Source organism: Balaenoptera acutorostrata, chromosome 3 (assembly GCF_949987535.1).
Source record: "Balaenoptera acutorostrata chromosome 3, mBalAcu1.1, whole genome shotgun sequence".
Lineage (NCBI taxonomy): Eukaryota > Metazoa > Chordata > Mammalia > Artiodactyla > Balaenopteridae > Balaenoptera > Balaenoptera acutorostrata.
The window spans coordinates 70,092,985-70,109,297 of NC_080066.1; the positions used below are offsets into that span (position 1 = coordinate 70,092,985).

The window sequence follows — 16,313 nt, forward strand, 5'->3', positions numbered from 1 at the left end:
CAGGGGTGAGTTTTACAAAGAGCATTATGTTGTGTGTTATCACCCTTGCCACTTTTGAGGTTTCTCTTGACATATGTTCTTTTATTCTTAAATCTGGACCCTTCTTAGGGACATATCTGGAACTGTCCCCAGGCAGATAGAATCTGAAATCTCACAATTAAAACCAAGAAACATTTGCTTTTCATTTTGTTCCTATCTGTACTGATTGAGTTTTTTAAGTCATGAAAACATACTACTTTTATTTTTAAACATCAAGAGGGGTTCTCTAAGAATGGGACGACTGGGCAGTTTTTTTCTTCTTTATACTTTTCTGTATGAAAAAAACTGAATAAATGCTACTTAAAAAATAAAATCAGAAGAGATTTGGATGACAACAGCAATATATGTCACACATACCCCTTTAAAAAAAAAGGAAAAGGAAATATTTTTGTGTCACTGTCCTCTGTGAAACTACTACATTTCATTATTGAAACCTGTGGCACTAGAAAAATAGACATTCTTCCCCATGGTCTAAATAATTCTAATGGCCTGAGGGGTGAGGGGCATAGATGTTTCAGGTCCTGCCTTCTCCTCAGTCAACCAGGTATCAGTGCTGATAGTTTCTTGCTTAGGGATTTAAGGAACAGATTGTCTTCAATATGTCAACATTTTCAGGTGTATAAGCCCATCTTTACCAGATTATAGGATTATATTGCTCTTTGCATTTTGAAGAGTTTTCACAGAACTCAAAGAAAAAAAAAAGACCCAGTTAATTTATCAATGACTATTGTTCCACAGCACTGTGTTGAGTATTACTATGTTAGATTGTTCATGCTTTGTCTTTACTAAACAGATGTTAACTGATATTAATGAACAAATTCAAGGTAGAAAGCTATCTAAGAGAAAAACAAGCCAAGAGATATATTTACAATAAAAGCACAATAAGCAAACACAAGGGAAAAAAAACCCACCTTCCTATTCTTTTTCTTTTCTTAGGTGCCAGGCAGTGGAATAATTAATTAGACTGTCATCTCAAGTAAAAATGCTGAAAAGCAAGTGTTAAGTTTGAAAAGGGTAATTTCCTTGAACTTTAGAAGCAGACTTTTATAGCAGCGAGCTCTTGTATACTTTTAAGAGTCATTATAGGCATAAGAACAATGGAGAAAGCCTTCTCTCCAAGACTCTAGCCCTTTCTAAGCTAATCAAGGCTCCAAGAGAGAATGCAAACTGTTTGGTAGATGGAAACAAATTTCTTCTTGGACAGGCAAGAGGGAGTTAGAGAAGCAATGCCTCCTTCTGCAGACATCAACTCTGGCAGGAGGAGCTGGAGCTCCTGGTAGAAGACAAGGGGCACATGTTCCAACAGCAATGGCCCTGTGGCTTCGTTTCTGCCTTCCTTCAAGAAGAAGATGGTGGGAAGGTTAGAATTCAGAGAAGAATGGCAGTGCTTCCTCAGTGAGAAACAGACGTGCAAAATAATCACAGATGGACATGTATGGAGCTGGCTGGTCCTGCCAGTCACATGATCGATCCTGACAACAAGACCCTGAGATTCCTATAAGAAGTGCAGCTATGGACAGGAGATTCGCCAGAGAATCTGCTCTCCTTGGTAACGTTAAACTAGTTTTGAAATTTCTTTTCTTTACGGAGAGTCATGTGGAATTGGAGCAATCTTGGGGAGAAGTTTAAAAAGGAGAGGACTCTTAAGTCTCTCTTGGGCAGTGCCCTTCCAGGGGGTAGGTCTCTGGCATTGACATACAACAGCAAATGCATTTAAGACCTTTTGAAAGAATAGCCGTGCAGTGGAAATGGGGTTACTGAATTGAACGGTGGCTGTCTTAGAACAAAGGGATTACACCTCCCTACCTTCTTGGATGATATTCCAGTAAAGACCTGCTCTCAAAGGAAAAATACTCTTGGACATCAAATAGACCACTCAGGCACGGGGAAACTATGGGTTTGGAGTCAGCTAAAGCGTAACTGTAGTACATCTGTCACAGAGAATGCCACACTTGGGAGCACTTTAGACTTAGAGCAAGAAAAGACATGTCTCTCAAGAGAAAGCCTTCCCAAATTAAAGCAGTGCATCAGCATTGTGAGATCCATTGAGCAGGTAAAGACAAAGCTGCTTCACAGCCTGCTAGGAATAAGAGCCCTGATTAAAGGTCACGCCATGCTTCAGGTTCTGGTTCCTTCTGCTATTCTTCCTTTACTATTTATCTCCATGAACTTGTCTACAATTATTTGTTGCCTTCCTCCCTTCCCTTCCCTTCCATTCCCTTTCCTTCCTCCCTTCCTTCCTCCCTGCCTCTCTCACCTACTCCCTCCCTCCCTCCTTCCTTTCTTTCTTCCTTTCCTTCTCTCTCTTTTTCTCTCCTTTCTCCCTTCCTCCCATCCTCTTTCCCCCACTTCTCTTTTAAGATGTGCTGTACTCCTAATGCAGTGTTACTGACTCAATAGCCACACTGTTTCCTTCTAGTGGGGATGGCTGTCTGTTGTGCCATCCGCATTCTCACCTGGTCCTTTTTGGGACACCTGCCACACCTTTGTGAGATGCGTGCACTTACTAATTGGCCCACACAGAGCCCAAACCTGTGGTCATGGCCTAATTTTTAGCATCCTGTTCTAACTAACTGAGTCAACTAGCTGGGAAATGCTCTTCTTCATTTGCAAAGTGTAATCACTAATTAGGTAACTTTGAGAGTTTCTGGAGCAGTTATTTAGGAAAAATTCTAAGTCTAATACAAAAAACAGAAAGGCAGGATGATGATTACATAGGTAAATCACAGATGTGAAGCAAAAACAGGCCCAGTATTAGCTTCTAAAATTCAGACATAGGGCTTCCCTGGTGGCAGAGTGGTTAAGAATCTGCCTGCCAATGCAGGGGACACGGGTGCGAGCCCTGGTCCAGGAAGATCCCACATGTCGTGGAGCAACTAAGCCCGTGCGCCACAACTACTGAGCCTGCACTCTAGAGCCCGCGAGCCACAACTACTGAACCCGTGTGCCAAAGCTACTGAAGCCCATGTGCCTAGAGCCCGTGCTCCGCAACAAGAGAAGCCACCGCAATGAGAAGCCCGTGCACCGCAAGAAAGAGTAGCCCCCGCTCCCCGCAACTAGAGAAAGCCCACGCGCAGCAACGAAGACCCAATGCAGCCAAAAATAATAAAAATAAAATAAAATAAAATTCAGACATAACTGCTGCAAAGAAAAAATCCAGAAAAAAAGCATGTATTTAAATCTAAGCTGAATGTATTTATGAAAAATGTTCTTTTCAAATATGTGGATAGCATGTGGATGTGGGATTAAATTGTAGCCGAGGATCTCTAAATTGGATATAAACGAGATCTCCTGGTGGTAAATGGTCAAGTATTTGGGATAATCCAACAAGGATATCATCTTTAGAGAATGATTTGCCTAGAAGGATAGACTAAATCGCTTCTGAATCTATAAGCCGATGTTCAGTTTCTCAAACACCCAAACATATCCACTACTAATTAACCTAAGCAATTCCACTGTGTGAAAAAGAATGTTTCTTCCTGCCATTATGGCTCTAAGAGAGAGCTTAGTTCAGAGTATGAGTTGAGTGACTCTCAAAGATGGAGAATTCATTACTCCCTGAAGACCAGGGATGCCATTTGTTTGTCCTGTTCTTTAATATTTGCTGAGGGTCCACAATGTGTTAAGCTTTGTACAGAACAGACATCAAGACCTCAGCTTGGGGCTTCCCTGGTGGCGCAGTGGTTGAGAATCTGCCTGCTAATGCAGGGGACACGGGTTTGAGCCCTGGTCTGGGAAGATCCCACATGCCGCGGAGCAACTAGGCCCGTGAGCCACAACTACTGAGCCTGCGCGTCTGGAGCCTGTGCTCAGCAACAAGAGAGGCCGCGATAGTGAGAGGCCCGCGCACCGCGATGAAGAGTGGCCCCCGCTTGCCACAACTAGAGAAAGCCCTCGCCCAGAAACGAAGATCCAACACAGCCAAAAATAAATTAATTAATTAATTTAAAAAAAAAACAACAAAGTTATAAAAAAAAAAAAAGACCTCAGCTTGTTAGATTTGTTTGAAAGATATATACAATATTCAGGGACAATAGCTGACCTAATCAGGGTTCAGGGATTCAGCATAATCATAGTGCTGAATTTTAGAGCATGAAGGATCTTGAAGGTCACTGACCTCACTTTTAACTCAAATAGGATATTATGGGTCCAGGGAAATGAGCCTTGGCCTTGAAGTCTGACTAACCTGGGATCAAGTCCAAGCTCTGCCACGATGTGCTATGTATTCTTGGGCAGCTTACCATCTGCTATAGACTGAATGTTTGTGTCCCCACAAGATTCATATGTTGAAGCCTTAGTCCCCAGAGATGGGGCCTTTGAGAGGAAATTAGGACATGAGGGTGGAGCCTTCATGATGAGACTAGTGCCCTTATAAGAACAGACAAAAGAGGGATGATCTCTTTCTCTACCATGTGAAGATACAGCAAGAAGGCGGCCATTTGCAAACCAGAAAGAGGGCTCTACCAGGACCCAACCATACGGGCATCCTGACCTTGGACTACCAGCCTCCAGAACTGTGAGAATTAAATGTTTGTTTAAGCCACACAGTCTATAGTATTTCATTACGGCAGCCTGAGCAGACTAAGACAACATCCTTTCTGAAACTAAATGTTTCTCATCTGTAAAAATGAGAGGTCCCTATAAAGTTGTGAAGATCGGAATATGTGTAAAGAATTTTGCACTGCCTTACTTCCAGTCAATGTGGTTATTACCATAGATGAGGAAACTGAGGCTCAGAGAGGTTAAGTGACTTACCAAAGATCAAACAGCTAGTTGCTATTCCCTGCCCCCATCCCACCAATGCCCACAGCCCTAACTGTCCAAAACATCCTATATGGCCCGTTACCAAGCTGTGCTCTCCTTCTCAGCCTTCCGTTTGCCATCTCCTTCATCAAAGTCAACCTGGCCTTGACTTGCTGTTCCTTTCTTATTTGAAAAGCAGTCTGTTAAACTAACCCCTGTGAACATGCCAGAGAACCATGGTGTGGTGGAAAAGTGATGGATTTGAAGAACACCTGGGATCTAGGTTGTCACCACCTTCCTCTGTGGCCTTGGGAAGTCACTTCTCCCATGGGGTTTCAGTTTACATCAGGGCACTTCTAATTTTGACACCCTATGTCTCTCTGACTTAAAGTGTTACCTCTGCAGTAGTATCTGTGTTTAATAAACTCCTGGAGCTAGTCAGGCCATCACATCAAAGGCAAACATCTCCAATAGCTTCACTTCATGTACCATGAAAGAGACCCAGGGATTTTTTTCCCTTTTCTATTTTTTATATAGGAAACTCTTTCTTGCAACTTACAAACTACAATAGAGGAATAGCTGCCTGCACCAACTGTGTGTAAAGATGGTCATGGGGAGAGAACCCTAAAGAGGGATAGTCCAGTATTTTAGGGTCTGCAAATCAGCAGAACAGCTCTCAGTCTGTACGACATACAAACTGCATAACCCTTAAGGGTCAGTTAAAAGTGAGAGTCAGAACCCTTAACCTTTATAAAGAGAATAAAAAACAAAAATAGAGAACTCATTGCGTTGACTGTAAAGGCAACTCATATCAGCAGCAATCTTCTAGGGATAATTTCTGCAGTTGTTTTGAAAGGTATCTTTATTTAAATGAGTTTTCCTGAACTCTGAAACACTTCCTGAGGAGAAAAAATCCCCATCCCTGTTTGCATTCTTTTGGAACAAAAACACTCAACGGATCCAATTCTGGTTGAAGATCAAACAGAACAAAATCAGGAAGATTTTTTAAAGAGAGGGAGTATATTTTCAGTCAAATGTAAAACTTCCTTTTCTAGAGACACATTTCATTTCACTGCTGCATTGATTTCCTCTTTTCTGCTACCCTTCTATTATTCTCTGTGAGAATGTGACATAGTTAAGGGCCAATTGGGACAATTATGATTGATAGGTAGCACCTGCTGGGGATATATGTACCTGATAAGGATGGGAATCAAAAGCAGCCTGGATTCCTAGTTTCCTGAGAAAAGACACATTATCATTTTCTCTACAGGTAAAGGAAAAAGAGCAAGCCTTGAGAAGGACCTCTATCATCACCAAAGTAAAGCTTGACATGACAATTTTCTTTAGGAAAAGTGTGTGCAGCAAGTTCGTTGGTCACATATCACTGAACACTTGCAGAATTCTTATAATACCCCACCTTGTCACACTCTCTATACCTACATATATAGTCTGCTTTATTTTAACTCATAGCACTTATCACTTCCTCACATAATATTAAAATAAACAACTTTCTGCCTCCCTTACTAGAATATAAATCCCAAGAAGGCAAAAACTTGATTTGTTTTGTTCACTGCTGTATCCCCAGTGCCTGGTACACTGCCTGGCCCACCGTCAGAGGTCAATAAAGATTAGTTGAATGAACGAATGAATGAGTGAATAGTAAAATTTAGGCTCATAGCCACTTGGGCTGCATTTACAGCTCAATGCTGTTCTATGATCATACAAATTATTCGTAAACTCATAGCTTCAGTTTTAGAGCACTAATAGAAAGTTTGGTTACTTGGATCTGAAAATGTCATACCCTTTGACCAAAGAGTTCTATTGCTAAGATTTAGCCTAAATACAAAGATTTATGTACAAAGTTGAAAGATATTCATGGCAGTTTTTTTTTTTTTTGCAGTTTTATTTATAACAGAGAAAAACTGGAAATTATTTACTTACTTACTAATAATTATAATACTTATTAATAATTTGGCATTTATAATTTAATGTCAACAGGATAATGGCTAAGAAAATTGTGGTATATTGTCAAGACAGAATATTACATAGGCATTAAAAATGTTTTATAAAGAGTTTCAAACCATATATGTAAAGGCTTATGATAAGCTGTTAGGTGAAAAGAGTAAAATGACAGTTGAATATACAGTATGATATCAACAAAGGGACATGCTAAAGTTTAAATAATGCCAAAGGGTATTATGGAAAAAATTCTTCTTGCATATCTAGGCATTATTTTCTCCTTTCTGAAATTTTCTTCTCCTTCTGAACTTTCTAGTTCATCTATGGATGATCAGGTCATAATTTGATAAATGAAAGGGACACAGCAAAAAATAAAAATTATCTTGTGGCTTATTGATAATCTTTTTTCTGGTGTATATAAATATTGGGATGGCCAAAAAGTGCCTTCAGTTTTTAAGTAAAAATAGACACATTTTTCGTTTTCACCAAGAACTTTATTGAGCAACGTAATCACCCTTTCGTTCCACCACCTTCTGCATTTTTCAGGCAACTTCATAATTCCATCTTCCCCCAAATTTTTATCTTTTTGAGCAAAGAACTGTTCCAGGTGCCTTTTACAGTCTTCCAGGGAATTGAAAATTTTTCCATTAAGAAAATTTTGTAAAGACCGAAATAAATGGAAATCTGAAGGTGCAATGTCTGGTGAATATGGCGGATGAATCAGAACTTCCCAGCCAAGCTGTAACAGTTTTTGCCTCGTCATCAAAGAAACATGCGGTCTTGCGTTATCCTGATGTAGATTATGCATTTTCTGTTGACTATTCCAGACGCTTTTCATTGAGTGCTGCTTTCAGTTGGTCTAATTGGGAGCAGTACTTGTTGGAATGAATGGTTTGGTTTTCCGGAAGGAGCTCATAATAGAGGACTCCCTTCCAATCCTACCATATACACAACATCACCTTCCTTGGATGAAGACCAGCCTTTGGTGTGGTTGGTGGTGGTTCATCTCACTTGCCCCACAATCTCTTCCATTCATATTATGGTACAGTATCCACTTTTCTCATCCATCACAATTTGTTTTAAAAATGGAACGTTTTCATTAAGTTTAAGTAGATAATCACATGCGGAAATATGGTCAAGGTTTTTTTTGCTTAACTTATGTGGAACCCAAACATCAAAGTGATGAACATAACCAAGCTGTTGCAAATGATTTTCAGTGCTTGATTTGGATACTTTGAGTATGTCGGCTATCTCCTGCATGGTATAACGTTGATTGTTCTCAATTAATGTCTCGATTTGATCGCTATCAACTTCAACTGGTCTACCCCCCAACCGTGGAGCATCGTCCAGCGAGAAATCTCCAGTATGAAACTTCACAAACCACTTTGGACAAGTTCGATCAGTCACAGCACCTTCTCCATACACTGCACAAATCTTTTTTTGCGTTTTAGTTGCGTTTTTACCTTTCTTGAAATAATAAAGCATAATATGCTGAAAATGTTACTTTTTTCTTCCATCTTCAATATTAAAATGGCTACACAAAAATTCACCAATTTTGATAAATTTTCTTTTAAATGCATGCTGATATGACAGCTGCCACAATACAATCTAACAAAATTGTTTCAAATGAAGTTAAAGACAACTGAGTGCTACTAGAGCCACCTTACAGAAAAAACAAAATGAACTTTTTGATCGACCCAATAAAATTATTAATCACATGCAATGAAAATGTACAATTAGGGATTTCTTTGGTGACACAGTGGTTAAAAATCCGCCTGCCAATGCAGGGGACACAGGTTCGAGCCCTGGTCTGGGAAGACGCCACATGCCATGGAGCAGTTAAGCCCGTGTGCCACAACTACTGAGCCCCCGAGCCACAGCTACTGAAGTCTGCATGCCTAGAGCCTGTGCTCCGCAACAAGAGAAGCCACCACAATGAGAAGCCTGTGCACAGCAACGAAGAGTAGCCCCTGCTCACCGCAACTAGAGAAAGCCCACGCGCAGCAATGAAGACCCAACAAAATCAAAAATAAATAAATAAATTTCAAAATGTTTAAAAAAATGTAGTTAGATGATGCTATGACGTAAAAATAATTTTATAAAAATTTTTCTTGTCAATGATATCTTGCAAGAAAAATTGTTTTGCAAATAAAACTGTTCAGTTTTAATTCACTTTGAAAGTTTCACGCCAAAAATGCATAGGTACGGCTGACAACATCTAATGAATTAGAGAAAACAGAAAATGGCCTTAAAAGATGCCACAGTTTTTCTTCTGTTTTCAGATTTTTTTCCCTCTTCTTCCTTTAAGTTGGTAAATTAAACGAGGTCTCATGATGGAAAGTGAGTCTAAAAGAAAAAATTAGCCTTGGACTTCCTTTTGAATCTCATCTTGTACCTCCAGGTTTTGAGGGCTAATGCTTGTCAAAGTACATACCTCACTCTCTTTAACCCTTTAGGCCAAGACAAGAAAGGAGACCAGCTTGTGATGGAAGCACAAAGCCAACCAGGAAGGCACTGTATACTCTTCAAGAAGTAGGCTTCTTCCCCCAATAGACGTGACAAGTCAAAGTCGAAACTGCTGCTAGAGATCACTTAGTGGTTTTCAAAGTATGTATTTTTAAGCCTGGAACACTTTGTTCAAAAACAACATAATTTAATGTTAAAGAGGTAAAACAGTTAACACAGCTGCTGTGGGTGAGAGGCCTAAAGCCCCACCTACTGGGAGCTTCTGCTTTTCTCCTTTTTCTGGGGGTGTCAGGGTGAGTGTCATAGGGGATGTGGAAGCTCCTTAAAAACAATGACCTGGTCTAATCTCCTCTTTATACAGATAGGGGGAAAGGAGACTGGATGGGGCACTGATATGTTCACTGTCACACTTGTTACCTGATTAAAATAGTTCAGCTGACTTACCCTGAAAATAATCACAGTTTTCTAAAAGAAAATTAAGAATATATTGATATATTGGGAAAATACTAAAGAAAGTAACAATATAACAAAATGACTAAGAGAAGCAAGACCCCACATTTGACATTATCACCCAAACCTAATCCTTCTACACCAAAGGAAATTTTACAACAGAGGTATGACTTGAGAAATAGGATTTTCTTTTATTTTTTTTCTTTAATTTGGAAAAAGTCTCTAGAATACAGAAAAGTATAGAGAATAATTTAAAAATCTACCATGGACACATGTTAATCTTTTGTCTTCTTTGAGATATATATGTATCTGTGGCTCATAAACTCAAGAGAGTGAACTACAAAAGTCCAGTAGCTTTAAATCAGGAGGATCTCCATGAGGATGAATTATGTTGTACTGTGAGGTCCTAATGTTAGATAACACAGAATATATATAATAGAGATATATGATATATATATATATGTATATACATATGATGCAAAGAAGACAAAAATACATATATTTAAATGTTTAATAGTTTAAAACTGTAGTACATTTTATATATTTATAATTATTATTTATAACATACATTTAAAATATATTTATTCATATATTTATGTATGTGTTTAAATGAAAGAAACAAAACATTAGGTACAATTGAAGTCCTCTCTATATTTCTTTTTAGCTCATTCCTCTCCCTCCATCATTCCCAGAAGCAAACACACTCATGAATTTAACCTGGACTCTCACGTCCCATAGACATAGTTGTTAAAATAATAAAAAGATTTATTTGTTAAGAGAGGCAGTTTTAGCAACTTCAAATCTTTGAACTAGATTCCAAAAAATAAAGGCCTAGGATTTTTTTTGGATTTCTTGAAATAACTACTACAAACTCTACTATGGTTTATTATTTTATTCCTTGGATCCTTATGCAGAACCTGATTGACTCAAACTTATTCAACAAGATGTACTTGGTTAAATGATCTAGAAGACACAGAAAAGGCTGTTAAATTCAGAGCCAATAAAAGTAGACATGAGAGCAAAGGTGACAACTACTGTCCTGATACTGAAGGAAACAAACAAAAAAAACACCGGAAACTGGATATATGCATATATAATACTGAATAGAGAAAATGTTAAAATTATATTAGGGAGGCAGAGATACATCTTTTAGAAAGATTTCCATCAAAAATTATTGAGATTTAAAAAAAATGTCTAATGCTTTGGGGCTCTGACAGTCATGCAGTTCATTCTGGCTCTGTCACTTACTAGTTGGATGACCTTCACCTCCCTGTATGCAGGTCCTCCCAGTATAATGGGAATAATAATAGTACCTACTACATAGAGATGTTGTAAAAATGAAGTGAGATGTTCCCTGTAAAGTGTTAGGAACATGCATGTTAGCTGCTGATAGTAATAGTAGTAGTAGTAGTAATATCTGGAAAACCAGCCCATGAGGAAGAGTTCATAACCTGATATGTGGAGGGGGCACAAATTCTGCAGCCTCTGAACCTCTTTACCAGCTGTGTGGGCCTGGGGACAATGACAGTACAAAGGTTCTAGGGCTGCTGTGAGCATTCAGTGGGTGTGGAAGATGCTTAGTGCCATGTTCTAAGAACATGCTCAATCAACATTAGCTGTTAGAAGTATTCCAGATAGATAATGCCTTAGTATTCTTAAAGCGCATCCTAATTTTAAGGTGCAGGAGCAAGCTCACAATTATCTCACAGCAAGAAGTCAAGGAAAGCTAGGGGATCGAATTGCATTGATTTGTTTATCCAGGAGCACCCTTCTGTCTAGTTTCAGAACGACTATATGCAGTCATTGCTATAAATACAGCCCTGTCTGCTCTCAGCTCTGCAGGAGTATAAGGAGACCCAAAAGGTGGTCTCTTTTTCCTTGAAAAGGGGTGACTAAGCTCCCTATGAAATTCTTACTGAGAAGATCACCAAGAGAGGGAGGCCTAGAAGATGCTCTTAAAAATAGACTAGTGAATTATGAAACAAGTACTTTATTGTTCCAAAGCACTTTCACACACGTTAAAGCCTCTAACCCTCACAGCCACCCTAGAGAAAGGAGGTATCATCCCCATTTCTCAGAGGAGGCAAGTGGGGCACAGAGAATTTAAGTGACTTGCTCAAAGTTCCCTTATTAGTAAGAGGAAAATCCAGCTCTTTCTTGCTCTATTACTTACTAGTTGGATGTTCAGAACTTTTATTACACATGCATGGCCTTACGGAATGCTCCTCACTGGCATGTACTTGCCATTGTGGGAACTATTTTATTTTTCTAACTTTTTGGTTACCTTATTTCTTTTAGTCAGCTTAACTCTAAATCCCACACCCCTACCTATTACATCATGGATGTAGTATGCATGTGTGCATGTGTATAAACACACACGCACACCCCACACACACATGTAAGTACATGCTGGAGGACAACTGAGTTTTTTTTTTTAAGGAGGGTCAGAGTGCCCTTCTTTTTTTTTTTTTAATTTTTATTTATTTATTTATTTATTTATTTGGCTGTGTTGGGTCTTCGTTTCTGTGCGAGGGCTTTCTCCAGTTGCGGCGAGTGGGGGCCACTCTTCATCGCGGTGCGCGGGCCTCTCACTGTCGCGGCCTCTCCTGTTGCGGAGCACAGGCTCCAGATGCTCAGGCTCAGTAGTTGTGGCTCACGGGCTTAGTTGCTCCGCGGCATGTGGGATCTTCCCAGACCAGGGCTCGAACCCGTGTCCCCTGCATTGGCAGGCAGATTCTCAACCACTGCGCCACCAGGGAAGCCCCACAACTGAGTTTTGTTTTCATGTTTTATTCTTTACTAAGTGTACTTTTTTTTTTTTTAAATTTATTTATTAATTTATGGCTGTGTTAGGTCTTCATTTCTGTGCGAGGGCTTTCTCTAGTTGTGGCAAGTGGGGGCCACTCTTCATCACGGTGCGCGGGGCTCTCACTATCGCGGCCTCTCCTGTTGCGGAGCACAGGCTCCAGATGCGCAGGCTCAGTAATTGTGGCTCACGGGCCTAGTTGCTCCGCGGCATGTGGGATCTTCCCAGACCAGGGCTCGAACCCGTGTCCCCTGCATTGGCAGGCAGATTCTCAACCACTGTGCCACCAGGGAAGCCCTAAGTGTACTTTTAAAAGATGAAAATCTTAGATAGAGGTTGAAGACTGATGTGATTCAGAAAAATTTTGAGTATGCTAAATCACTTTTTTGGACTGCAGTCTGAGAAATAATTCAGTCCCAACAAAGGGGGGGAAAATGGTTTTCCACTTTAAATGAACCATGTTTTCTTTTCTGAAAACATGATTTAATTTCTTTTATAAAAGAAGAGCGAAAGAACTTTTGTTGTCGTCTCCAACTGTCAAACCTGCCTCCTGTACTTTTGCCCTGAAGCAAACGGAAGGGACATCAGGTGACAAACCCCAAATTTCAACTAGTCACACAAATTACAGACCTTCCTATCATGATATTCTCTTGACTTTCTGCCTTTCCCCTACAATGAAGAACAGACACAGTTTAAATCAAAATGACTCTCATGGGCAATTTTACAAAACAAATAGAAGGCACAGAGTCTCCCCTCCCCCTCCCCCCACTTCCCCAGCTTCCCCCTCTGGGCCAACCTGTTCCCTCTTTCCAGGCAGGCAGGAGCTAATAATCAGAAAGACCTTTCCCACCGCAGACAGTGATGCTCTGCTTGCCAAGGGCCCTGTTTGCTTTGAAGAAAGAGTTTGACAAAGTAAACATTTTCAAAAACAACTATAATCAGGTGCCAAGTCCCACTTCTAGGGGACAGGCAGAGGAGTATTTGCAAGGAAGGGTTTCTCCATGTGGCACCACACTGCCCGGTGGGGGGGACTGATCCAAGCTCTGTTCTGGGTTTATCGTGAGTCCAGGCATATCACCGTCTTTCTCTTAGCCGTTTAACTTCCATGCTAGGACACTTTCCACAGAGTCTATGAATAACTTCATTTACCGTTGAAGAGTCAATTCAGAAATGTACTAATTCGGGACCACGGGCAAGTCTTCAAATATTACTGCTTTTAGCAGTAGGGGAAAGCTTCATGAAGTCAATAGGGAAGACGTTAAAGGCAGGGTTAATTAGCACTCAGGAAATGTCATTATTTAAAGTAATTTTTTTTTGAGATAGACCACTTACTGGCTAAAACACAGTCATATTTATATTACCTGTAGATCTGTTCCCTATAAACTGTGGAACCTGAGAGCTCGAACACGGTGAGAATCAAAACAGGTGCGCCTGCCTGTTCCCATTATGCACATTAGCCCATGGCCTTCGCACAGCCTGTTAAACAGCTGAATCTGAAACAATCATGGTGCAGGCCAAACACTAGCCTGAAGGCCTGTCTGTCTTGGGATTTGGCCATTTACATTGATTTTTTTTTAACCCATGTTTTTCATGAAACACAAATATTTGCCATGACAACTGGGGTGTCACATGACATACTGCTACATAAAGAGCTTGGAAATCTCTTAAGGGGAAACAGCCCACCAGTGCTGCAAATGCAGTGAAAACATCTTGAGGAAGATGTGTGCATTAAAAGATGAAGGTCTGGAAAGAACAGGTAACCGTTTACTATGCAGACATAGTAGGATTAATTTCTTCTGTGCCACTCTTCAATTTCTCTTTCTTTCTTCCTTTCTTTTTTTTTAAAAAAATGGGAGCAGCTGTAAACATGACCACATAGGGTAAGCCCAGAAAAAAAAACACTGCCAGCTGTCTCCTTCTGTGGTGAAAAGTCTCAGTTATTACTCGTCTGTCTGTGGCTCGTAAACATAAGAAAGCAAGCTACAAAAGTCCAGCACCTTTAAACTAGGAGAATCTCCGTAAGGTTGAGCATGTTGTACTGTGAGATCCTAATGTTAGAGAATACAGATTTCCTTTCCCTTCCGCATTAAGGTATCTGTACAAAATTGGGGAACTTGCTTTATTATCCTATGCTTAAAGATAAATGAAACCTCACAATAGCATACCCTATGCAACACAAATTTCAAATTTTGTAATTTGAAATACAAAACTATTCCGGACTCCTGGGCCCTTGACCAGCTAGCAGTAGAGATTGACTCAGTCATTTAGTTAATCTCGAAATAATGCAACATGATGGAATTTTTTAGATCCTACTGATATTGTCATGGTAGAGTTTACCTGCATAACAATCTTCCCTTTTAAAATCAAATGCATTCCAGCAGCAGCTGAAATAGTATTTATTTCTATGTGAAAGGTACAACTCGATAACATGTGCGTATTACCAAAAATCTCACTGAGAATATTGTAAATCAGAACAATTTTCTTTCGTTAGTTAGGAATATGAATACCTTTGATCTTTGTTTCCTGAGAGAGGGATTCTTCACTTCCGCTGGAATCGATTGTGTTCTCTGGGGTGTAGCGAAAGGGGCTGTGGATGGAAGTGGTGCAATGTTACCTCTTCCAGAAAGAGAGACTGATTCATTGGGTTGATGCTACTGGGTTTGCACCTTGAAAGTCAGATGGCTCTGTCACCCATTCACTGTTCACTACCAGTCGTTCTTGTATCAATTCAATGAAACATTTGTGATAATTGACTTCAAAAGGAAAGCAAAGAGCTTGGAAGGGCAACAGTTCCATCAGAACATAAGGTCAGCTCCCCTTATGCAAATTTCCTAGAGGAAAAGGCAGATTTTAAAAGCAAGCAATTTAGAGAGTTATCTTTGTCTTATAAAATGTTTCGCTATAAGATTTCTTTAAATAGCCATATTCCCAAGTTCCCTTAAAAGGCAAATAAATATAACTATATAAGATGGACTATTCTAATGTATAGTCATTTAAAAAGAAAATTCTAAAGAATTAAAATGGCTTTGGGTAAATAAAACAAGTGAAAAACACAAGTAAATATTATTTTTGAAATTAATTAAATCTATAAGCAACAACTTTTGGAGAACACATCTAGTCCGTGGGGGGTAAGCCTACGTGCTAGACAATGCTTGGAAGAGAAATGGAATCTCTCCTGTTGCCTGGCAGCAAACCCAACTGCCCTTTACAGAAAAGCTCAAATCTGACATTCTCAGGAGAGAAAAATCCTTACCCTACTCTTTCTAAGAAAGAGAACAAATAATTTATTTAAATAGTTAATTCAGTCAAAGAAGTGAGGCTTCTTTCAACTCACTTCCTTAGTCCACCCCTTTTCTGTCAGTCTCTAACAACAATGTTAGAAAGAACTGACAGATATTCGTTAAATACAACACATCAGTATACGATTTAGAATTCCACTTTGAGGACTCAGTTCTCTCACATTGCCTCAAGTGGGCTGCAAGGAGTATCTTCAGCCATCTCTTTAAAAGTAGCAGGAAGTCCAGAGTCTTAGCACAAAAAAATCACCAACCCCCTTTTACCGCCTTCCTGGTTTCCCTGTCTTCCAGCGATCCTCCAGGACTGCGAGACTGCCCACCAACTTCCCTAAGGCTGGGCAATTGGCTATACAGTCGCTCCTCTGTATCCATGGATTCTGCATCCGCAGATTCAGCCAATTTCCATCCACGGTTGGTTGAATCCACAGATGCAGAACCCGGGAATACAGAGGGCCAACTGTGCAATGCCATACTATAGGAGGGACTCGAGCATCCGCAGATTTGAGTATCCACTGGGGGTCCTGGAACCAATCCCCTGAGGATACCGAGGGACA

General features: G+C 40.0%; 1 protein-coding gene across 5 annotated transcripts in view; it reads right to left on the reverse strand.

The window, feature by feature from the left end:
* Window positions 1-16,313, reverse strand: part of IQCH (IQ motif containing H) — a 210,553-nt gene that overhangs the window by 98,638 nt on the left and 95,602 nt on the right. For all 5 annotated transcript variants that reach the window (XM_028166528.2, XM_028166537.2, XM_028166534.2 and 2 more), the window contains 2 exons: window positions 14,971-15,050; window positions 13,094-13,132 (listed from right to left, as the gene is read on the reverse strand). In XM_028166528.2, the coding sequence (XP_028022329.1) occupies window positions 13,094-13,132; window positions 14,971-15,050 (119 nt within the window). The remainder of the gene's footprint in view (window positions 1-13,093; window positions 13,133-14,970; window positions 15,051-16,313) is intronic.